Source organism: Natator depressus, chromosome 10, assembly GCF_965152275.1.
Source record: "Natator depressus isolate rNatDep1 chromosome 10, rNatDep2.hap1, whole genome shotgun sequence".
Taxonomy (NCBI): domain Eukaryota; kingdom Metazoa; phylum Chordata; order Testudines; family Cheloniidae; genus Natator; species Natator depressus.
The window spans coordinates 45,145,220-45,171,127 of record NC_134243.1 but is presented as its reverse complement, the minus strand read 5'-3'; the positions used below and the strand labels follow the sequence as shown (position 1 = coordinate 45,171,127).

The 25,908-nt window shown below is 41.8% G+C and overlaps 1 protein-coding gene across 1 annotated transcript in view; it reads left to right on the top strand.

Moving 5' to 3' along the window:
- The window catches only part of ZNF592 (zinc finger protein 592), a 98,092-nt gene that overhangs the window by 49,571 nt on the left and 22,613 nt on the right, over window positions 1-25,908 (top strand). The window contains exons 3-5 of the mRNA XM_074965960.1: window positions 18,029-18,207; window positions 23,275-23,451; window positions 24,308-24,467. Of these exons, the coding sequence (XP_074822061.1) occupies window positions 18,029-18,207; window positions 23,275-23,451; window positions 24,308-24,467 (516 nt within the window). The remainder of the gene's footprint in view (window positions 1-18,028; window positions 18,208-23,274; window positions 23,452-24,307; window positions 24,468-25,908) is intronic.

Below are 25,908 nucleotides of genomic sequence, written 5' to 3'. Positions count from 1 at the left end.
TCAGTTCATTCCCTCTGGGACACCTGGTATTGGCCACTGTCGGACGACAGGATACTGGGCTAGAGGGACCTTTGGTCTGACCCAATATGGCCATTCTTATGAGAGATTTAAAAGATTTGGCTAAGAAGCTCTCTTGACTGGTAATGTTAATCTTTAATAAAGCTGGGAGAACTGGGGAAGTTTCAGAAGATTGGAAAAAGTCAGTATCATGCCAGTATTTTAAAAGAGTAATTGTAACTCAGCTTGACGCTGATCTCAGGCAAAATAATTAAATGTCTAATTCAAGACCCTATTGGAAGAACCGAAAACAGAGATATCAATACCAACCATTATGTTTTCATGGAAAATATGTCAGAGTAATACCACAATTTGAAATCTAGTTGATCTGTCTGTCTTAGGTACTTATATGTCCCCTGTTACTATAGTATGAGAATGCTTCCCAATCTTTAATGGATTTTATCCTCACAACGCCCCTCTGAAGTAGGGAAATGTTATTGCCAGTTTACAGGTGAGGATCTGAGACGGAGAGAGATTAAATGACTTGCCCAACATCGCACAGGAAGCCTTTTCCAGGAATCTCAGGACAGTGCCTATGCACTAGACTGTTTTTCTTCCCTATTATCACAGGTAGCTAGTCCCTTTGAGTAGACGAAGTCCAGAGCAGGTGTGCCCACCTGAGCCAATTAAAGGGGGCAGGGGTACACCTGGGGCTATAAAGACCTGTCAGAGGGCAGAGGCAGGCAGGAGCAGCAGTAGAGAAAAAAGCATTGTTTTTTGGGGGGAAGAAATGGAGGATTTTCTGACCCCAAATGAAGTCACCCTGGAAATTAAAGAAAAGTCTATTAGAGATAGGGAATGGATGCAAGGGAGAGGGGAGAATAAAAAAGTAGAGGTGTAATCAGATGATATCAGTAAAAAAAGCAAAGCTGAGGAAGGAAATATATTAGAATGTTATAATTGTGAGATTCCCAAGCCCCTCCACACCCACTTCCCCCTTAAAAATTAGGTGGCATTAATCCTGTGAAAGTAACTGACTGGATTTAAAAAAAAATCATAGGGGATATAGTAAGAGCCAGGAAGTTGCAAGATGGGGCTCTTTATAGTTGAGTGTAAAAACAAGGAGCAGACTGATCAACTGCTAAAAAGTAAAACTTCAATAAAAGTTAAGACAGTTGCCAGCTTCCAAAGTATTTGGCTGAAACAAAGGGGGCAATATCAGAGGTACCATTGGAGTTGACTAATGCTGAGAGAACACAAAGCATAGGTGAAGATACAGTATTAGTAAGTGGCTGATTAGTAAAAGGAGGAGGAAATAAGCCGTACAGCAACTGTACGGATTACATTTAAGTAAGGACTTTATCTAAAAAAGTAATACTAGGGTATCAGATATTTAGAACCAAGTGATAGAACACCTCAGAGGAGAGGGATATAAGTGCCAGTGGTATGGGCACGTAGCATGTTTGTAAAGGGAAAATGAGATGCGATAAATGTGGGAGTGAACACTCATATGAAAATTGTATAGAAAGGACCCAGGTCAAGTGTTGTAACTGTGGTGGGAGTCATAGTCCAGCATACAGAGAATTATTGCGGCAAGATAAGCTAAAGACATACAAAAGACAAAAATCATTAATAACCTGTCTTATGCGGAAACTCTTAGGAGACTCTCAAAACCTCAGGCGGAAATGGAAGAGAAAAGCAGCACAGGAAAAGGGGAATTGCAGCTACAGCCTCCTTCTATTTAAAAAAAAATATGAGAAACACTGCACAAGGAATAGGTGATACATTAGTAGTAAAAAAAAGTGTTATTGCATTTATGACAGAAGTTATAAATTGCACATCAAACAGAAAAAATCTGAAAAAATGATAGCAAGGGCAGTGGAAAAATACTTGTATGCTAGCAATCTTGAATGAGGGTAGTGGAGAAATATGATACACATGGGAACCAAAATCTTTTATTGGAATGCACGCAGTCTGAGAGCACATGGTCAAGAACTAAAAGAAAATATACTGGAAATGAGAACTAAACCAGATATATATATCCATGAAACATGGTTGGTTGAAAATCTTGGTTTTGAAATTCCAGGGTATATTGCCTGTAGGCAAGACCAAAAACTGTGTGGATGAAGAGGTGGTTGTATTTTCCTAAGGGAAACATTAAACTACATAGAAGTAGAGAATGAAGAAGTATGTCTTGAATATAATGCTGTTGAAATTCCAATGCAAAAGAGAAATATTTCTTTAAGAATTTATAATCTCTGTAATTCATGTGGGAAATTAGAAAGCTCAGAATTACAAAAAATAGTGAACACTGAAAGTCCATTTTTATATGTGGTGACTTTAACAGCCATAAGAAGCTGTGGGAAAGAAGAACAACATGCCTAGAAAGGTTCATAGGTGTTGATAATCTAGTGGTTTAAATGATGGCACCCCAACTGTAGCGGATGGTAGGTTTTCTTGCTTAGATGTGGGAATTATAATGGCAGATATTGCGAGAAAATGCATCTGGGAAATATATATAAGGAAGAAGGACTGGGGAGAAATCATTTCCTTATACTGTACTTACTACTTTTCAAGGGCAAGGTAAGGTTGAAGATAATGGAAGATTATCCACCTGGAATTTTAAGAAAGCTAACTGGGACTGGTTTACAAGTAATTGTGCTGAATTTGTGAATGAACACTGTGTGAGTGATGACATAAAGAATTTCAGCAACAATGTAATAAAGAGGATAATAGCTGCAACCATTGTAGCTATACTAAGCTACTGAAGTACCCCCAAACTAAAACCTCACTTCCGTGGTGGAATGAGGAATGCAAAATGGTAGTTCAAGAAAGGAACAAAGCCTATAAGAAAATGAAAAATACAATGAATAGTGAAGATTTAATGAAATATAAAAGAATTAAGGCAATAGCACAAAGAGTTATGAAAAAAACAAGGGAAGAGTTGGAAGAAGTATTGTGGGAGGTTAAATAAAGATACCCAAACATCAGAAATATACAGGCAAATTAGAAGAATGCATGGAATTCAGAATAAGAGTAGTTACATGCCAGGTCTTATTGGGATTGACAAAACAGATAGAAGTTCTGATAACAAGAAAGCAAAAACCTTTCTGAGAGGTGAGTAATGTTGAAAAACAAAGTGCAGTTTTTCGCCAGATTAAAAGACAATTCATTGAAGAGGGGCATGAACTATTATGTAGTTTGTGACAACATGAAGATACTGTATTGAATTAAAGGTTTTATATGCAGGAACTTGAGAAAGGTATTGATATAACCAAAAATACATCCCCAGGTAAAGATAATATATGTAATATAATGTTTAGATACCTTCCTGACAGCAGTTTGAGGGTTCTTTTGGAATTATACTATAATGTATAGAAACAAGGAGTGATACTGGTAGGGTGGAAACATGAAGTTCCAGTAATTCCAGTAAGAAAATCAGACAAACTGTCTGCAAAAGTGAATACCTATAGACCAATTGCCATTATGCCCTGTCTCAGTAAAATTATAGAGAGAATTGTGGATGAAAGATTGTTTGCCTATTTGGAAAACAATGGCATATAGGAGAGAAAGAGGAACCATCGACCATATAGTTAAATTGGAAATGAAATACAAAAAAGTATGAGAAACAAAGGTTTCATGATAGCTGTCCTAGATATTGGAGAAGCATATAATGTATTGTGGAGGGAAGGCATATTGTACAAAGAAGGTACAATACTGATAAGGAGAAGAATGGATGGATTAGAGAATTTTTGAGTAAATGGACCACGTAGGTCAGAGTTGGGAATGTTATGCCCAATAAATATAATAAAAATGGTACACTTCAGGGAAGTGTCATCAGCCCTATATTATTTAATATTATATTATTATACATGTGAAATGAATACGTGCTGGTGTAGGTGTCATTGTTTGCATATGATTGATTGTGCTCTGTGGGTTAAGAGCAGGTATCTGAAAGGAGAATCAACAAAGCATTGCGCGAGACTTCAGGCTGGGGAAATGCATGGGGTTTCAAGTTGCCCATTGCTAAATCATAGGATTGATCGTTACAAAAAGGAAAGCTACAAAAGAGAGTACACTGTGTCTGTATGGAAAACAATTATATATAGTTAAAAGACTTAAATCCATAGGGGTAATATTTGATATTTAATTACTTTGGAGAGATCATACAGCAGGGTGGAAGTGTAGCTGTAAAACTAATCTGAAAAGTTTTTTTCAAAATAAATCACTTTAAAAATGTATAGTGTGTACCTTCTAAAAATGAAACCTACATCTATCTCTGAGTTGTGAAGAATATGTATTAAGGTTATAACAACCAACAAGAAGGCACTTCTATGTAGAAATCCGTGATTAAATTGACTCTTCCTCATGGATTTCTACATAGAAGTGCCTTCTTGTTGGTTGTTATAACCTTAATACATATTCTTCACAACTCAGAGATAGATGTAGGTTTCATTTTTAGAAGGTACACACTATACATTTTTAAAGTGATTAATTTTGAAAACTTTTCAGGTTAGTTTTACAGCTATATCAGAAAATGAATGTTTTTCATTTACCAAAGATAATTGAAGCAGATAGTTTACCTCCCAATGACTTCCTAAATATCTCCAATTCAACAGGTTACTCATTAATATTTGGAGGATTTTCTTGCCACGCTGTATTAGAAGAACATCACCAGACAGACATTTAAATTGTTTTATTTAACTAAAACAACAACGTTCTGTATTCTGGATTTTTTTCTTCAACAGCAAACATAATATTTTAACAAAACAAGCACATGAATTTTTGAATTTAGTTAAACATTCAAGTTTTTTAAAATCAGGTTTGTTTTTCTCAAAATTGTTTTTAACTAAAATACTTAAATGAAATATGTTTAGAAAAAAAAAACCCAAAAATTAAATGGACTACGTCAGCCAGGTCAACATAAGTAACTTAAACTATTGGCTTCTGTAGCTAACTCAGTCGTCTTCTCCTTTGTTTTCCTGTTTGTTCATAATCTGGAAAAGAAAAACAAGCTTTCCTGCTTTTCAGGTCCCAAATGATTTCTCAGTTTTTGGAATGAATTCTTCCTAAGGAAGAAAATATTCTTTCTACGCCAGCAGAAGAAGCTACTGCTGTTAAAAGTGAGATCATCACTTCAACAGTCTCTGAATCCAAGTGCTTAAGTGACTTCCACCAGTTCACTGGTGTGACTTTCTTTAAAACATCATCAGCAAACATGTATTTCTTGAATGGTTCTTATTCCCAAACTGGGTCTTTTACAGCGTGCTGCCGTTATAGATTTTCCCTTCTAGTGAGAGAATGGTATGGTAGATCTCAAATCAATGAAGGCTACACTCAGAAAGACCTCAAGACTTCTGGAATATGCTGCTCAAACAGTTTCACTTTTGTTTCTACTGCCTGTCCCGCCCTTCTCACATTTATCTCCAGACTTCTCCTTGTCCAGATCTATTCCACCCCCACCAATCTTCTATTCACTGAACTTTCTGAAACTTTGCACTTTTAGAGCTAGGTAAGGGATTGACTCTGTGTACACAAATTTGCAGAGGGACAATAGGGTTGAGGTCTTATTTCTCACCTCTATATATTATGTACTTATTTATTTAAAAACATGTTTGCTGTTATCTCTGGAGACACAAATCCACAGTTTGAGAACTGCAAAACTAAGCATCTCGGATGGTATCTTCTAGACTGAGTCCCTTTGGGTAGATAGAAAGATTAACCTAAATAATCTATACAGAAGCCCCTGGAACCCCATAAGATTGGGTCTCTAATCGGTGAACTATTGGAACTCATTTACAAAACTTTTCTTAAACATTACATGAATATATTGTCTCATGCTATAGAATTAGAATTTATAATCCCTATTCCATGTTGAGATATCTTTGAGCTATAATGTATCTTAATTAAAGCTATGTTTAGATAAAATGTTTTTTGAGGGGAAAAAAACGTATCCAAAAAATCTGATTTTGTTTTTTAATCATTGATTTTTATCCACACTGTCATACAGACTATGTTAAAGATAAATACAAAGGAAGGATCAACCAGCTTTAAAAATATTGCTGGGACTAATTGGGGGGCTAATAGGAAAACACTGCTGGTGGTATACAGAGAGAGCCTTAATCAGACCAATCATCAACTATGGCTGGCAAGCTTTTGGGTCAGCACCAAATTCAAACTTACAAAATTAGATTTAGTATGTGCACAGGCACTAAAAGTCGTGTGAGGTGCCTTTATTACAACACCCATAGGCGCGCTACACAGAGCTGCTCGTGAAATGCCAGTAACACTACGATTGAAACTAGTGGACCTAACTTCCTGGGCCAAAGTTAAAGGGAATTTGCAGTGATGAAAGTACCACTCAAATTTATGAGGATTGTTGGACATTCAATAGGCACGCAGTGTTAGAACTCCATATGCCTGCCATTCGAGTTAAAATGTGGATGCATGAGCTGAAAGATAAGGAAAAGCTAAATGAACTCAAAACTTTTAGTCATGGGAAAATTAATAATGGATGAAAGCACATGTCCAAATATGGATTTTGAGTTATTTTATAAATGTAAGTTAAAAGTAGACTCTAGGTATAAAAAATGAAGTGTTCCGATATATAGAGGAAAAGTGGAGTTGTTTTTGAAAATATATACCGATAAGTCCAAAAAAGAAAAAAAAAAAAATAGGAAGAGTAGGGACAGCATATTGTATACCAAAATTTGGAATTAATGCATGTAAAAGAATATCCAATTTTGTAGCTGTCATGACAGCCAAACTAGTAGCAATAATGCCAGTGTTAAACTGCAGCGAGGGTCATTTTTTCAGACTCAATCAGATCATGTGGCAATAAAAAGGGTGCATCTATAAGTAGAAGTGATTTAATCAATGAAATTATATTTCTAATAAGTTAGTACAGATGGGGATACATGTAGCATTAGCTTGGATCCCAGCACATATCAGGATAATGGAACAAATTGGCTCAAAAAGCAGCTAAAAGCGCTGTAAGAAGTAGAGAGATTCAAATAGAAATGCCATTGAGTAAACAGGATTTCAAAAGCCTAGTACACAAAATTTAAAAGAGGAATGGCAAAAAATTTAGATCAACGAAAAATGAGGGGGACTATTTTTTTGAATTGTGCTCTACTAGAGTTGAAGATAATGCTATGCTTCGGGGCCCGGATAGGAAAAATGAAGTGATTTTGTTTAGAATACTCACTGGCCATTGTGATTTTAATGAAAATCTTAATCAAATCAGTAAACACAAAGATGGACTATGTGCGTGCTGTCTGGTAGAAGAAACAATTGATTACCTGTTATGGGTAGGTAAGGGCTTTGAGAAAGAAAGGGAAAAGCTGTTTGAGGAATTTAAATGGCGTAAGGTAACTTTGTTATTTAGTAAAAATATTGGGGAAAAGTGTAGTATTAGGAAGGTGTTTTTGCATCACCTGAAAGACGCAGGGCAGAACGAGAGAATACAAAATGCTAGGTATTTAGGGATTATAGTTGGTGGCAGCTATAGACGATGCAGTCAAGTCTGCTTTGCCATGGGGGGGGGGGAGAGAGGGAAGGAAAAAAAGAGGAGTGATTGTGCAGGCTGTGCCTGGGGAGTGGAACTACAGAGGAGTGGCACTAACTCCGGTGGTGGGTGCCTGGAACAAGGGAGGTAGCCCTGGGGCTGGCATTCCAGAAGGGGAAGAGAGCTGGCTGAGAGCAGAACTGGCTGAATGAGAACTGGCAAAACAAGATCCGATGGCTGGAGTTTGAAGTTAGACAAATTCAGACTGGAAATAAGACACACCTTTTTAACAGTGGGTTTATATACACTAGGCTTTTTAACTCAAATTCATTGATTGCCAGTTAACTAAAGGTAAATAATAGCTCAGACATAGGTGAGAGGTTTTTCACAGGAGTTGGTGGGTGAGATTCTGTGGCCTGCGTTGTGCAGGAGGTCGGACTAGGTGATCATAACGGTCCTTTCTGACCTTAGTATCTATGAATCTTTAAAGGCTAGTGTGAACATTCCCCAAATATTTGTTCTAAGAAATAAACATTTGTTCTTTGCCCCATGCCTTGTCTCCACATAAATTGTACCACTTCAAATTGATATGATCCCCCTAGTGTAGATGCAGTTATACCAGTATAAAAGTGCTTATTCCCATATGGGAAGGGGATTAATTTATAGAAGCATGAGGCACCTTTATCCTGATAAAACTGTGTTCACTCTAAATGGTGTACAAGTATTTCAATCAAAAAGTCACACCCTCCCAACCGAAATAGTTATAATAAGCTGCATGCAGTCCATTTCCTAAGGTAACAAACTAATGTATGAGGAGTATCAACACTGTCTTTTACAAGCAGTTGGCAATCCATTAACTCAGTAAAAAGTCTAGTGTGGACAATGTGGTGCATAATAACTCATTGGAAGAACTTAAATTCTTGATAAATTCTTTTTCACTTGAAGTCTTTAAATCAAGATTGATTGTCTTTCTAAAAGATATACTGGAGTTCAATCATAAATTCTTGTTGGGCTTGATGCTGGAATTAGGCAAAATTCTATGACCTGTGTTGTGGAGGAGATCAGATTAGATGATTATGATTCGCCCTTTTAGTGTTAGGATCTATGTAAGTGTAACTCTATAAAGGGATATGTAATGCAACTGAAAAGCGGCAGGTTTAAAAAAGTATTTTTACGAGTTTTAACAGAACGTGCAATTAGCCTGTGAAACTCACTGCCATACATTGAGGTTAAAAAATGGGCTAGACATTTATATAGATAATGAGAGCACTCAAAGTTACAATAATAATATTAAAACAAATGAACAAAAACAAAGTTGGGGCATAAGCCAACTTCTGACCGAAGCTTTGAGGAATCGTTGGGGAAGTTACTACATCATTGACAACTTAAAGGTTTTTTTCACCTTCCTCTGAAGCATCTGGTATCAGACACTGTCAGAGACAGGATACCATCTCTCCATAACTAAGCACATAGATTTGGCATATTTATTCTGAGAAGTATTGTGACCATGTGGATGAGACTTAGTGCAGCTTTATTACAGACATGCGTTTTGTTCCAAACCTCTGACAAAAATCATCTGGTGGAACCTCTCAGGCCATTTTGGTCTCCTTGACTCCCAGCCCAGTGCACTCTCCGATAGGCCAAAGGCTATTTTTGTTGATGAGCAGGAACAGTTTACATGTTAATATGTAAATGTAAGAGGGACGGCCAGGCCAGTTCAGTTGGAACATGCAAAATATTAAGAGAGCAGTGCTGAGCAAGTTCTGCTGTACATATGCAAATGGTGAGTTTCGGCTTAATCCTGCAGCGTGCAGAGTGCTGTGGCACTGATCCAACAAAGCACATAGCACATGCTTAACTTTAAGCACGTGAATAGTCCATTCAGTGGGTCCAATCTTGTGCTTAAAATTGTTTTATTGGATCAGAGCCAAAGTACTCTGCATGTTGCTGAAGTCCTAGGGACTATCCACTTGCCCACTGCAAATTCACTATCAAATTATGGAGGTTCTGCAGTTGGGGGTGATGAGGGGAAAAGCAGTCAGTTTCTTTTAACATTCTTGAAAACAGCTGCACCATTTTTTCCTCAAAGTTTCCTAACCAATCTAATCTGAGTCCAAGACTAAACGTAGAAAATTTCAGCCCTAAAAGTTAGTTTCTCAGTTATGAGCAACTGAAAACAAAGGTCATTTAATGGAAAATGTTAGGCCTTAACTATCAGCGCTATTAATTCCATTAGCTAAAACTACATAAGAGTATTTTAAGGGTGCATGGTTAAGGCCTCAAAAGTCAGAAAATGATAGAACAATTTTATCTCTACCTCCTTGTGCCATGTGAGACCGTATTTAATTACATAAGTTCATGCTATTTCTCAACTATGATATAATATTTAAAAGTTGTTTACAACTTTACATATGCATGTGCAGCATCTTGTAGTGTTCTTTCATTCTGTTAAGTTTACATTAATTTCATTATTGTAATGATCTAATATCTCTTTGAGTTAAACTTTTTATATGATACATTGTTGTCTACTGTATGTATTTAATTATTTTGTCACTAACCCCATACAATATGTGTATGTGATGCTGGCATGCCAGGTGCCAGCTTATGCCTAGGCCTCACTGAACACTGACAAATGAATGCAGAGCTGGAAACCAGTCTGATTCACCTGTGTGTTAGTATTGTGAAAATAAGACTGTGTTTAAACTTTATGAAATGCTTCTAAGTTGCTGCATGCATTAATCTCACTTATAAATCTGTATCCTATGTCATAAGGTAATATTTAAGTGTTTGCTTTGTAACTATAAAAGTATTTGCTCTAAAACTGTAAACCCTCACTGTCAGGAGAAAAGCACTATCAAGTGTGAAATACGAGTTTACCATGAGAGGGTTCATCTCCTGCCCAACAAAAGAAGGCCTATTGACATCAGACAAGCCGTTGTGGAACATCTGTGGATGAAAGACTTTGTTGATTGCTCCCCCCCGCACCCATGAAGTGGAGTCATGCACAAACCCTCGTCCCATCAGCTTGAGCTCTGGGTGAGGGGGATAAAAATCCCTGTCAAGAAAAATGGTTCTTTCTATGCTGCTTGAAATTCAGAGAGAGCAATATTTCTAAGCATAAGCAAGGGATCCCCAAGCTGCTTAACTTGAGTTACCCCTAAAGGACACACACAGCTTGCATATTAGAGCAGCGTCTATTTCCTTTGAAACCTAAGACTGTAACTTTTGTGTGTATTTACCTGCTTTAACCTTGCAAATAACTCTTTTTCCTAGTTAATAAATCTTTAGTTTATTACAGGATTGACTGCAAGTGTTATCCTTGGAGAAAGATCTCTAAGGTACAATTTAGCTTTGAGACTAGGCGTAGTAACCTGAATATTGTTTAGACTTTTAGTGTAAGGGACCATCTATTGCAAAGGCAGGCTTGCCTGGGTGGCAAGATAGACCGGAGTGCCCAAGGGAACTGTCTCCATGTTAAAGCTATTATAGTGCTTGAGACATTCAGACTTGGTTGGTGAAATCTAATTATAGGACATACAACCAGTTTGTGGTTTTTGCCCTGTTCCTTGACAGTCTTCCCTGAGGTTGGCACTCATGCTCGTGAGCTACTCCAGAGAGCTTGGCATATAGTACAGCCTTCCTTCGGTGCAGTTCAAGAGGTGAGGCAGCTAATTATGACACTAACATAGCTATCAGTTTAGGTGGACTGTATATACCAGTTCATTTTCACTATTGCTATAGTTTATACTTAGTCTGAAATATGGTAGGTAAATAGAAAAAGGTGCCACAAGTACTCCTTTTCTTTTTTCTTTTTCCAAATACAGACTAACACGGCTGTTACTCTGAAACCTGTCATGGTAGGTAAATGTGGCTTACTGTATACTTCTCACATAAATCACTTTCAAGGACTCTGGCATACACACAGCATAGTGCACAATGCTAATGTTATGCATATGTATCTAAGGATATGTTTACACTACAAAATTAGGTCAAATTTTAGAAGTCGATTTTTTAGAAATCGATTTTATACAGTCGATTGTGTGTGTCCCCACTTAAGACCATTAAGTCGGCGGAGTGCGTCCACAATACTGAGGCTAGCATCGACTTCCGGAGCACTGCACTGTGGCTAGCTATCCCACAGTTCCTGCAGTCTCCGCCGCCAATGGGAATTCTGGGTTGAGATCCCAATGCCTGATGGGGTAAAAACATTGTCGTGGGTGGGTCTTGGTACATGTCGTCAGCCCTCGCACCCCGTGAAAGCAATGGCAGACGATCGTTTTGTGCCTTTTTTCCTGGGTTACCTGTGCAGACGCCATACCACGGCAAGCATGTCACTGTATGTGTCCTGGGTGCTGGCAGACGCGGTACTGCATTGCTACACAGCAGCAGCTCATTGCTTTGTGGCAGCAGACGGTGCAGTACGACTGGTAGCCGTCGTTGTAGTCTCCTGGGTGCTCTTGGCCGAACTTGGTGAGGTCGGTCGGGGCGCTTGGGCAGACATGGGTGCTCCGGGCAGACCTCGGTCAGGTCTGTCAGGGGCGCCTGGACATAAATGGGAGTGAATCTAGGTCATTCTCTTATTAAGTTTCGTCTCATGGAGATTCAGTCTGCCTGGAAACGATGACAGCTATAGTTGTTCTGCACTGTCTGCTGGCGAGCACCCAGAAGACGACGACGGCTAGCAGTCATACTGCACCGTCTTCTGCCAGCCTACCCCTTGCTCCCCCCTCCCTCCCTCCCTCCCTCCATGAAAGCAACGGCCAACAATAGTTTCGCACCTTTTTCCATGTGGGCGCCATATTGCTGTCAGCGTCGTCATCCACCCGCCACTTCTGCTGCCACTCTGCTCTCCTACAGATGCCATACCACGGTAAGCATGAAGCCCGCTCAGATCACCGCAGCAGTTATGAGCGTTGTAAACACCACATGCCTTATCCAGCAGTATATGCAGAACCAGAACCTGCAAGAGCAGGCAAGGAGACGACGGCAGCGTAGTGACAAGAATGATGAGGACATGGACACAGACTTCTCTCAAAGTACGGACCCTGGCAATTTGGACATCATGGTGGTAATGGGGCAGGTTCATGCCATGGAATGCCAATTCTGGGCCCGGGAAACAAGCACAGACTGATGGAGTTGTATAGCGTTGCAGCTCTGGGACGATTCCCAGTGGCGTTGAAACTTTTGCATGTGTAAGGGCACTTTCATGGAACTTTGTGACTTGCTTTCCCCTGCCCTGAAGCGCAAGAATACCAAGATGAGAGCAGCCCTCACAGTTCACAAGCGAGTGGCAATAGCCCTGTGGAAGCTTGCAACACCAGACAGCTATCGGTCAGTCGGGAATCAATTTGGAGTGGGAAAATCTACTGTGGGGGCTGCAGTGATTGCGTTGGCTACTTGCATCACAGAGCTGCTGCTATCAAGGGTAGTAACTTTAGGAAATGTGCAGGTCATAGTGGATGGCTTTGCTGCAATGGGATTCCCTAACTGTGGTGGGGCGATAGACTGAACCCATATCCCTATCTTGGCACCGGACCGCCAAGGCAGCGAGTACATAAACCGCAAGGGGTACTTTTCAATGGTGCTGCAAGCACCGGTGGATCACAAGGGACGTATCACCAGTATCAACGTGGGATGGCTGGGAAAGGTACATGATGCTCGCATCTTCAGGAACTCTGGTCTGTTTCAGAAGCTGCAGCAAGGGACTTTGATCCCAGACCAGAAAATAACTGCTGGGGATGTTGAAATGCCTACAGTTATCCTTGGGGACCCAGCCTACCCCTTGCTCCCCTGGCTCATGAAGCTATAAACAGGCAGCCTGAACAGTAGTGCGGAGCTGTTCAACTATAGGCTGCGCAAGTGCAGAATGGTGGTAGAATGTGCATTTGGACGTTTAAAAGCACGCTGGCGCAGTTTACTGACTCGGTTAGACCTCAATGAAACCAATATTCACATTGTTATTACTGCTTGTTGTGTGCTCCACAATATCTGTGAGAGTAAGGGGGAGATGTTTATGGCAGGGTGGGAGGTTGAGGCAAATCGCCTGACTGCTGATTATGCGCAGCCAGACACCAACGCGGTTAGAAGAGTACCGGAGGGCGCGGTGCGCATCAGAGATGCTTTGAAAACCAGTTTCATGACTGGCCAGGCTACGGTGGGACAGTTTTGTTTGTTTCTCCTTTATGAGAACCTGCCCCCTTGGTTCACTCTTCTTCCCTGTAAGCCAACCGCCCTCCCCTCCCCCCTTTGATCACCTCTTGCAGAGGCAATAAAATCATTGTTTCAAATTCATGCATTCTTTATTAAGTCATCACACCAATAGGGGGATAACTGCCAAGGTAGCCCGAGAGGGGTGGGGGAGGAGAGAAGCACTGGTTGGGGTGGGAAAGACAAGGCCACACTGCACTTTAAAACTTATTGCATGCCAGCTTTCTGTTGCTTGGGCAGCCCTCTGGGGTGGAGTGCTTGGGTGCCCGGAGGCCCCCCACTCCACCACATTCTTGGGTGTCTGGGTGAGGAGGCTATGGAACTTGGGGATGAGGGTGGTTGGTTACACAGGGGCTGTAGCTCCTGCCTTTCCTGCAGCTCAACCATATGCCAGAGCATATCAGTTGGATCCTCCAGTAGCCTCAGCATTGCTTCCTGCCTTCTGTCAGCAAGCTGACACCATCTATCATCTTCAACCCGCCACCTGTCCTTGCATTCATATTGTGCTTTCCTGGACTCTGACATTGCTTGCCTTCATGCATTCTGCTGGGATCTTTCAGTGTGGGAGGACTGCATGAGCTCAGAGAACATTTCATCGCGAGTGCGTTTTTTTTCACCTTCTAATCTTTGCTAGCCTCTGGGATGGAGATGATAGTGTGAGCGTTGAAACATTTGCAGCTGCGGGAGGGGGAAAAAAAGGGAGAGTAGTAGTTAAAAGACACATTTTAGAGAACAATGTGTAGACTTTCACAGTGAGCCTTGCTGTTAACATTAAATAGCACATGTTCTTTCAGTACCAGGTCACGTTTTGCCTCTTATATTGAGGGTCTGCCGGTTTGGTGTGAGAGATCACACACACACAGGGCCGGGCAACAGAATTCGGCTTGCAGGCAGCCATGGTAAGCCACAGTCTTTTCATAGACTCATAGAATATCAGGGTTGGAAGGGACCTCAGGAGGTCATCTAGTCAACCCCCTGCTCAAAGCAGGACCAATCCCCAATTTTTGCCCCAGATCCCTAAATGGCCCCCTCAAGGATTGAACTCACAACCCTGGGTTTAGCAGGCCAGTACTCAAACCACTGAGCTATCCCTCCCCCCCCTTTTGGCTTCTTTAACCTTCATAACATGTGGGAATGGTTTCAAACAGCAGCCCCCTTATTTCTCATACCAAGCAGCTGTTGGGTTGGCCATTTAAAATGGGTTGGCAATTTAAAAGGAGGGGCTGCGGTTTTCGGGTTACTGTGTAGCAGAAACCCAACTAACCCCCCCCCCCCAATTCTCTGGGATGATCGCTTCACCCCTCCCCCCACTGCGTGGATAACAGTGGGGAATATTTCTTTTCAGCCACAGGCATGCAGCCCAGCAGGAACGGCCACCTCTAAATGTCCCCTTAATAAAATTACCCTATTTCAACCAGGTGGCCATCCAGAAGAGGTTTATGGAGATGTTCCTGGAGGATTTCCGCTCCATCCCCAGACACGTTAATAGACTTTTCCAGTAGCTGTACTGGCCGCGATTGCATCCCAAGTCTTCAGGGCAAATTAATCATTCAACACGCTTGCTTTTAAACCATGTATTATATTTACAAAGGTACACTCACCAGAGGTTCCTTCTCTGCCTGGTGGGTCCAGGAGCCCACCTTGGGTGGGTTCGGGGGTACTGGCTCCAGCCCAGGGTGAGAAACTGGTTCTCGGGGAAAATGGTTTCTCAGCGCACAGCAAGCAAGCGATCTTCAACCTCCTCCTCATCATCTTCCTCGTCCCCAAAATGCACATCCCTGTTGCGTGATAATCCATTTATGGAGTCAAAGCACAGGGGTGGGGTAGTGGTGGCTGCACCCCCTAGAATGGCATGCAGCTCATCATAGAAGCAGCATGTCTGGGGCTCTGACCCCGAGCGGCCGTTTGCCTCTCTGGTTTTTTGGTAGGTTTGCCTGAGCTCCTTAAGTTTCACGCGGCACTTCTGCGGGTCCCTGTTATAGCCTCTGTCCTTCATGTCCTTGGAGATTTTTTCAAATGTTTGGGCATTTCGTCTTTTGGAACGGAGTTCTGATAGCACGGATTCGTCTCCCCATACAGCAATCAGATCCTGTACCTCCCTTCAGTCCGTACTGGAGCTCTTTTGCAATTCTGGGACTCCATCATGGTCACCTCTGCTGATGAGAGCTGCATTCACCTGCAGCTTGCCACGCTGGCCAAACAGGAAATGAGATTCAAAAGTTTGCGGGCCTTTTCCTGTCTACCTGGCCAGTGCATCTGGGTTGAGAGCGCTGTCCAGAGCGGTCACAACGGAGCACTCTGGGATAGCTCCCAGAGGCCAATACCGTCAAATTGCGACCACACTACCCCAAATTCGAACCAGCAAGGTCAATTTAAGCACTAATCCCCTCGTGGGGGAGGAGTACAGAAATTGATTTTAAGAGCCCTTTAAGTTTAAAAAAAAAAAAAATGGCTTCGTCATGTGGATGGGTGCAAGGTTAAATTGATCCAACACTGCTAAATTCGACCTAAACTCATAGTGTAGACCAGGGCTAAGGATGTAGGAAATAACTATTGTATGTTGTACTGTAGAAATAGCATGTGGTATAAGTACAGATCCATGCCCATCCACAAGGAGGCATGGATAAGGTAGTGTGTGCAGCCTTAACTTGGTCTGGACACTGACTTATAACTAGGCTTAGAAGGATTCCGTGTGTATTGGTAAATGTTGGTAAAAGTAAATTTCACTTTACACACACAAATCAACAAAAAATATTTCCATTGATGATCTTTGTAATTTATAGACAGGCAAAGTAAGAAAAATGCTGCTTGAGAACTTTGATTTAAGGATATTTACTTATGTATTTTGACATGTACTGTTGATAATTTGTGTTAATGGTCATAAAGCTTTAATTTTTTGAACCTCTGTGTCTACTGTTGTTAAATAATTTTTCTCTCACCCGTCCACATTTCCCACCACTGTGAAAATTTAAACAGATAAAAATTTTAAAGAAGGTTAAAACCCATAATTTTGCTCAACTTTGAAAATTTAAATTGGTAAAAATAGAAACAATGCGTCAAAATTATCTGTTGAAATTATAAAAAAATAAATATTGAATTCTGCCAGGCCTCCTTATGAGAGTTTTGTTGTGCCCTCTTAATGTTGTTTAGTGTCACTTTTTTCTTGAATGAGGTTATCAAGGCTTTTGTAAGAAAAAGGTTAGTACATAAGAATTCCATGATCTGGAGCAGTTTAGCTGGACTCAGTCAGAACACTCCCAAGCACATTATGAGGGGGTCTTTCACCCATGAAACTTAAGAGCTGGGGAGTATATGCATACAGAGCCACTAAACATAGCAGAACAGGGCTCTGCACGGCAGATGTCTACCACAGCTGTACACCTGCTCAGGCATTTCCCTACTCTTCTCCTTAGATTGTCAGCCATCTCTTGAATCTGTTGGGGGAAGTGAGAGGAGTTGGGGTTGCTGGAGCCTGGGGGCCGGGGTTTTGGAGCCATCGGAGTTGAAACCATGTTCATGTAGAAAATTTACATACCATGTTCATGACATTTTCCCTACAAACCTATACTTCTACAACACACAGTAGTGGCCTTTCCTTCCAGTTGCACGGGCAGGAGTGCTGGACTCCATAAGGTCTGCAGAAACTGAGACAGGAGCTCCTTCAAAGTGTAGCCAACTTATGTGTGTGTATTCTTGCCTTCCTTAGTTTCATACTATACAAGATTAGCAAGAAAAACCTTGCAAAATGTACAGCACGGGTTGCATGTAAGTTTTGAAGGCTTATAACTTGGTCAAAGTCAAAAGCAGTTTTCCAAGGGACACTCAAATGCACTTCTCTGTGCAGGCTACTTCTCTACCAAATTCCAACATTTTACCAGAGTGACTTCAGCACTAAAGGTGTTTTTAAAAGCAAGGGTTTTTTATAATGGGAAACATTAATTATTTTACTCCCTCTTGCCTCCTACGCAAAAAAATGACTGAAGGGTCTTTGCTGAAGTTTTCCAGAACAATTTACTTTGAGGAAGAGACCAACTATAGAAAATTTCAGACGAATAGGTGAAAATTTTTTAAAGAATTATGAGTGACACAAGACATGGTCCCACTGTAATAGTTCCTAACTTCAGAATTTTTAAGAGTTCATCAGTGGAAGAAGCTGCCAAGGTGTTGTGGAATCTCCATCAGTAGAGAGATAGTAGGCAAAACCAGGCATTGTTTAGGTCTCTTCCAATCTGAATGATTCTAGGATGAAATTAGATCACTTAAGAAAACAATATGTAGAATAAATGGTTAATGTGATTTCTTTTTTTCTTTCTCTAGACTTGTCAAGTGTGCCAGATGATGCTGCCTAACCAGTGCTGCTACTGTGCTCATCAAAGAATCCATACTCACAAGTCCCCTTACTGCTGCCCAGAGTGCGGGATACTCTGCCGATCAGCCCATTTCCAAACCCATGTCAAGGAGAATTGCCTACATTACTCTCGCAAAGTTGGATACAGGTTTGTGCTGTTTATAAGGGTCTGTCTGGGGATGTGAGGAAGAATGGGGGACTATTTCAGCTCTTGGGGAAAAAAGACAGATTTTTTTTATTACCTGTTACAGAAAATTAGGCAGATTGAGGTGCAAGGGCTGAATCCAAAGTCCCACTGAAAGATTGTTTTAAATATATTGATAGCATAAAAATCACTTCCACTTCCCAGTTTGAGAAATGGATAAAGTCTATTTATTTGGGTTGATAATTGCTCACACATCCCAATGAAGGAAAGCATTCTGGAACAGCAAAGCAGATTTAAAAATATTTAATGTAACAAGAAGAAGATTACAGTAAATAAAAACTATTAGAAAGCATTTCTGAGTGCTGAAATGAATTTGAGCTCACTTTAAAAAAAAAAAAAGAAGAAGAAAAGAAATGAAATTGGCCAATTGGTATAAACTTCAAGTTGGGCACCCAAAATTATTAGTGACTTTTGAAAATATTGGCCCTGAAATCTTTCCAGTTTTATACCCACTCAAGCTTAGATTTATTTTTACTGTCAGCTTTCTATTTTGAAAGATAAGTGCCTGACCCAGGTCCTATTGTTGATCTGTAGGAAAGTTAACACCACATCCACGCTCTCCAAAATGGAGAGATCCCACAAATCTGCAGGAAAATTCTGCTTTTAAGATAGGTAGTATATAGATCTTTGCAAGATTATAAGAGCTATTTGGTGCAATGAAATGCATATCCAGGAGCTGGTTATAGCTCCCTGAGGGTATGTCTACACGGCAAAGAAAATCCCCTGGCTGCCCCTTGACAGCCGTCTCTGGCTGTAGGTCTGTTTCATTGCTGTGTAGACTTCCAGGCTTATTCTGGAGCTTATAGTCTGGGACCGTCCCACCCAGTCCAAGCCCAGAAGTCTACAGCCCAAGTCTGCTGGCACAAGCCAGCTGCAGGTTTTTCTTTGCTGTGCAGACATACCCAGATTCTCCTTGCATATTTGTACTGGCCCTGGCATAGGTTAGAGTAATCTAAGGGCTGGTCAAACTTAAGACAGCTAACTGTGGTCCCCAACAGACCACAGAATGCCAGAGTGCAGCAGTATCCCAGCTATGCTCCCCTCTACCTCCTTTCTTGCATGTAGGGTGAGTGGTTCACATAGGAACCAACTATATATCTTCATGCCAGCTGGAAGCTCCCTCACACTAGAAAAATTCTCAGCTGGACAAACCTGACAGCTTTTTAGTCCCTTTGGGTTGCTAAAAAGTCTTGCTCTGTGAGATGTAGTGTGTCTTCCAATAATACAAAGCCCCATGTACTTAATGGCAAGATGGACGTAAATTCTATGACAACGTCCATAGATTCTGCAGCACTCTGGAAATTCTGTAGCTGTTTCCAATACATGTATAAAATGAAGATTTTTGTTGAATTAAATATAAAAATAAATAGTACATTCATTGCATTCCTCTATTGTTTGTTTTCATATTAAATTTTTTTTTGCTGTCCCTACACTCTAGTTTTCAGCAATATGCCACCATCTTTAAGTTTCCGAGTTAACAGCCCATTAAGATGAACGACTCGGTTCCTTTTCTCAGAGATAACGTTTCGGGCTGCCTGCAAACTCAGGCAGACATCACTGCATTTGTTTCACTCAGATTACTCTTTCAAGCTTTTTCTTCTAACCATGAGGGTTAGAAACTTTACATGAAATCTGAGATTCTGGATCACAATTCTGAGGCAGGGTGAAATCTGCAGCAGTTTTCATGGCTGCAGAATTCACAGGGTACTGGTAGAAATTTTCAAATTCATTAACAAAAAGGAAAAAATAATTGGCATTTTTCTCACAACTGAAAATTTGGAACAGAGAGCTGTCAAATAACATGTTTCATCCCCTGCCTCCATTCTCCAGTGTGACATTTGGAATATATCCTGAACGCTTTAGGAGAGCACCTACCTTTTGTTAGATGCTCCATGGTAATATCCCCACGTCAGGGCTTACCATAGTCAAGGGGAAGGGAGTTTTGTACTTCAGCATCACTTGTGTTGTGTCATGGGGAGGATCTTTGACAAAGTGGCAGCTCCTTTTACAAAGGACAGGGTTTTTGTGAAGTGCCTAGTTGGCTGTAGGAGAAGGGGAGCGGTGTGGCCACAGTAGTCACTGTTAGTTCTGTCAATATCCCTTCCTCTTCTTTGGTATTGGGGCCTACCACAAGGGATTATTTTTTATTATTTATTTGTATTGTGGTAGCAGCTAAGAACCTCAATCATAAACCAGGGCTGCACTGTGCTGGGCATTGTACACACCACACAAGAACAAAAAGACACTCCCTGCCCCAGGGAGCTAAAAATCTAAATACAAGACAAGAGACAACAGATGGATACAATGAAAGAGAAGCACAGAGAAGCAATGAGCCAAAACTGTCCAGCATGCAAAGCAGTGGTCACAGCACACCAGCTGCTTAAGAGATCTACTCCAGCAGCATTCTTGTGCACTGGAGAGGAGGAGCTTTGAGGAAAGCTATTTTCACAAGCTCCTGAGTGGCTGGTTACTGTCATGAAGATCCCGTTTCAAGACAGCTGCTGGTATGTCAGAGATCCTTTCTAAAACTAAGAAAACTGGGAAATCTACACACAAACACTGTTAGATTCAGGGTCTACACATAACGTATCTGATGCACAACCTCAGATCCCAAATCTGAGTGAATGTCGTTTCCCAGAACAGTGCAGAAGGGACAGTTGAGAATGGGATAGTCTGGTTTATTTGTGGTGGTAGGAGTTTGGAGAAGGATTGCTGGAGGGCTGGCATCCTAGCCTCAGAATTAGACTTGATCCACACTACCAACTTATGTTAGTTTAACTATGTCACTCAGAGGCATGGAAAATCAGCACCCCTGAGCAACGCAGTTATAATGACCTAACTCCTGGTGTAAACGGTGCTATGTCAGTGGTAGGGCTTCTCCCATTTACATAGCTGCCACCTCTCAGGGAAGTGGAATACCTACACCAATGGGAGAAGCTCTCCCATTGGTGTAAGTAGCCTCTTCACTAAGCGCTACAGCAAAGCGTCTGCACCGGAGGAGTGCTGTCAGTGTAGACAAGCCCTAAGGTTGTGGTGTATAGTTGTTTGTGCCAGGTGCATATATCTGGGTGGAGGAGGAGAGGGCATGTGCTGTTAAAGGGCTTACCTTTTCCTTTCCTTGCTTTTGAGGTTTTGTCATAGGCATGTTATGTGTAGAGCACCCTTAACTGATACACAGAATAGTGTTTTTGTGTGTTTTGCATAAGAAAAAAGGTGGGATGGATGGAAAGAAGGAATGGTTAAGTGCAAGCAGTTGTTGCCAGCTCACTGGGGGCAGTATTTCTAGGTCTCTGTAATTGCAAGGAGAGACTGAATGAATGGATGAAATGATAAAAGTTTGGGAGAACCTTGCCTATAGGACCTTGGCTGCCCCTCCTGTCCCTTCCCTTTGTTTTAGGCTATGGACGCACTACAGTTTAGGTTGGTATAAGTTATGTTGCTCAGGGGTGTGAATAAGCCACCCCCCTGAGTGACGTAAGTTTCAGCAACCTAAGCACCAGTGTGGATGGCACCATGTCAGCAGGAGAGCTTCTCCTGCCGACATAGCTACCACCACTCGTGGGGGCTGAAGTAAGTCGATGGGAGAGCTCTCTCCCATCTGCTTAGAATGTTTGAACTAGCAGCACTAGAGCGGCAAAGCTGCAGTGATGCAGCTGCGCCACTAAGCTCTGTAGTGTAGCCATAGCCTTAGTTGTGAAGAAAGCCAGATGCAGAGAGGTGAGGTGGGTGTACTATCCCTGGAGGCCACTCTTTGCTCTTTTTCCAGCAGGCACTTGCCTACCCAGCCCAACAGTGTTCTCCATAAATCAGTCTTTCCAAGCCCTTCATTATTTTTGTTTCTTTTCTCTCTCCCCTCTCTACCCTAGTTTGTTTCTATGTCTCTGGTATTGAAGTGCTTGGTGCTGAGTGCAATACTAGAGAGACAGTCTCATCAGAGTTGTATACAGGGGGACATATGACATCCCATCTGCAAATCATAATAGTCTTTATTGCTGCCATATTGAGCTGTATTGTATTGTTTACCATTTCCCACTCCTAGGTTTCTAATGACATTACTGCTTTCCAAATGTATTTCACCCATTGAATGGCTGTGATGTGGATTATTTTCTCCAGATCTATTAGTTGCATTTTTCTGAGCTGAATCTCGTTTTGCTCTTTCTTGCCTGTGTTCTTAGTTTCTCTAAGCTCTTTTTGTATTATTTCTTTTTTCTCACCGGTGGTGGATGTTTCCCACCATTCCCATAAATACCCTGCTGGGAAATAAAGTTACAAGGCTGGGGGGCTGAGCCTTGGAGCTGTAATGTGGCCGGATGCCGCAATGAGGGTTTGGGATGGGGAAAGGGGGAGGTTATAGGGTTATTTTAAACAGGGTGTTTGTGTGATAGGACCATCAACCTCCCCCCTCCCTCCAATCTCTTGGGAGACAGGGAAGCAAGCAATAGGGTGGGATTGCTTTTTGTTACCTTAGCCTTTCAATGTGAATTTCGTGCTGGTGCGAGATACCAGCTGGACGGCCCTGGAGCCCCCAGTTCTCTCAGCCAGGATACGCACAGTGTCTTTATCCCGCTCTACCGCCACCTCCAGACCGGACCAGAGGCAAAGCCTCCGAGCCGGAAATTGGAGCTCCACAAGGGACTCACAAGGCTGCTGTTGCATCAGGCCTGGTGCACACAGGCAATCGCTGAGTTAACATGAAACGGGCAGCTGGGGATTAGATTGAAGGGGGAGACTAATGAGCTGGTGCTAGCCAATGCCTGTGATGATTTTGGAGCGGCATCAGTTAACCCCTTACTTTCCATGCCTCAATGCATGGGCAAAGCCTTAAGATTCATTAATTCCATTAACATTCTGCTTTTTGCCTCTTCCAGATCACTACTGAGGGGGTCAAGTGAGAGCTAACACCATGCTCTGGTGTCCTCCACTCTTCACTTTTGTGTTTCCCTTTGGAAGTTGAAGAGAGGCCGTGCTTGGTGTGTTTTAATACAGATTTTTTTCCCCTCTGCCTTCCAGGTGTATCCACTGTGGAGTTGTCTTTATGTCGCTAGCTATGCTGAAAGTGCACATTCACGAGAAACACTGCGAAGTCTTCCACAAATGTTCTTTTTGTCCAATGGCTTTCAAATCTGCAGACAGTACCACTGCCCATATTACTAGCCAGCACCCAGAAGAGCCTCACAAGACTACTCAGTAAGTGCCCTTAGCATTTGGAAGCATTTACACTGTTTGCCCAATGTTTTGTGTAAACTGTGTTAGCCACTGGATGGCTCTGGAACTGACATTCCCTCCCACCTCCACACCCCCACATCTCCTTCCTTTGCCTGTCTCTGTCAGAGGAGGAGGAGGAAAAGCTGCTGCTTTTGCTGTTTGCCAGGGGCTTAGTCTCTGCCAAGCCAAAGTTCCCTGCCCTGAACTCAGAGCCTCATAAGATTGGGGGTGGAGAGATAGGGAGGGAGCTGAGCAGCTGCAGCGAGGAGTCTCAGCTGCAATGCCGCCTGCCCATGAGTAAGAGTGGCATCTACTGACAAGGAGTTTGCACTACAACTGCCTCCTCTGGCTTCTGGATGTTCGGGGTGCCACTGCCTAAAGAAGCTGGAGAAATTGTCTTGTGTTCTCCACTCTGCAACCTCTTCTTTTTCCCCTCTAGCCATGGCTGAAAGAGCTTGTGGGTGCATGGGTGGGGGGAATTGGATTAGGTTGAAAGTAACAGGTAGCTGGTGTTCTCTGAACGAATTACCTCGTATATCCATGGTTACCCTCCCAATCTATGCAGGGCTTAATGGATCCTCTTTTTAGAACACTCAATATGTGCCTGATGCATTCAGCCCCTCCAGCTAATTGTTTCAAACGGTTCTGGGGCCTCTGCAGCTTGTTTGGGGTTAAACCAAAAAGATGGGTATGTGCAGGCAGCACATTGAAAGAACTCCATTCACTAATAAGTAACTTCCCTTTCTAAGACTAAATCATAGAGTTTTCTTCTATCTAGTGTCTTTTCAAAATAGTCAATATACTGAGCATGAATTTTATTTTTTTTAAATTGTTCCAGGGTTATCTACAAATGTTCTTGTGAGACTGTCTTTAACAAGAAGAAGCTGCTCCAGGAGCACTTCCAACAGAATGCCAACAAGCTGTTGGTGGGAGTATTTAAGTGTCCGCAGTGTCAATTAGTGTATATGCAGAAACAACAATTAATGCAGCATGTCAAGGTAGGTAGCTGAATCTGACTTACTGATAGCACAGAGCCCTTTTTGTGTGTGTCTGTATACAGGCAGAAGTGACTCTGAGGGCAGGAGATGGAAGGAAGTGGTGGGGTTTTATTTTATGTATGTAATTAATTTTTGCCAGGGGGCATTGTGGTCTAAAGTAAAATTTCACTATACAAGTTTGGGTAACACTAGTAAATTTCACTTTATAACAAAAATATGTAGTAGTGATGTTATATAATCATAGAAAGGTAGGGTTAGAAGGGAACTTGAGGGGTCATCAAGTCCAGCTCCCTGTGCTGAGGCAGGAACAAGTAAACCTAGACCATCTCTGGCAGGTATTTGTCCAACTTGTTCTTTAAAACCTCCAGGATGGGGATTCTACAACCTCCCTTTGAAGCCTGTTCCAGTGCTTAACTCTCCTTAGAGTTAGAAAGTTTTTCCTAATATCTAACCTAAATGTCCCTTGTTGCAGATAAAGCCCATTACCTCCTACTCTACCTTCAGTGAACGTGCAGAACAATTGATCACCATCCTCTTTGTAACCACCTTTAACATATTTGAAGACTCATCAGGTCCCCTCTCAGACTTCTGTTCTCAAGACTAAACATGCCCAGTTTTTCAACCTTTCCTAGTAGGTCAGGTTTTCTAAAGCTTTTATCATTTTTGTTGCTCTCCTCTGGACTCTCCAATTTGTCCACACCTTTCCTGAAGCGTGGCACCCAGAACTGGACACAGTACTCCTTCACATGCTGATCCTTTTGTATAGTCCACTGTGGGGTACACATGTGCTCCATGCATCTGAAACTGAAGCTCTTTGCTCGCTGTTGGTGGGATTTGTCTTTGGTCCACACCTGTGCTTTTTCTCTCCTTGTGCTCTGGTCTAAGTGGGGCCTGACTGCCAGTTCCTTTCTGTCACCACATGATCTGAGATGGAACCCTCCAGTGTCCCCAGAACTGTCCCTCCAACTTTGAATCTGTAAATATTGTAAAATAAAACCTTTTGTTAGTTAAGTATTAGTTTGAGTTATTTTGGTTAGTTAGAATTTGGAACAAGTCCCTTCTGCCCCCTTTTACCTCCTCCCACCCCAGGTATGGAATGCAGATTATGCCCAGGAATCTGACCTTCAGGAATGGCATCTCCTGCCCCAGTCCTTCTTGGTAAATGATGACCTTGAGGGGAGCCTCTTCTGTCTTGGAAAAGCTCATACCTGAATGCTATATCTTCCGCTCCTTTCCCAATCAACAGAAGTTCAGATATATATATATATATATATATATATATATATATATAGGACCTGATGAGTCTTCAAATATGTTAAAGGCAGTTATAAAGAGGATGGTGATCAATTGTTCTGCACGTTCACTGAAGGTAGAGTAGGATGTAATAGGCTTAATCTGCAACAAGGGACATTTAGGTTAGATATTAGGAAAAACTTTCTAA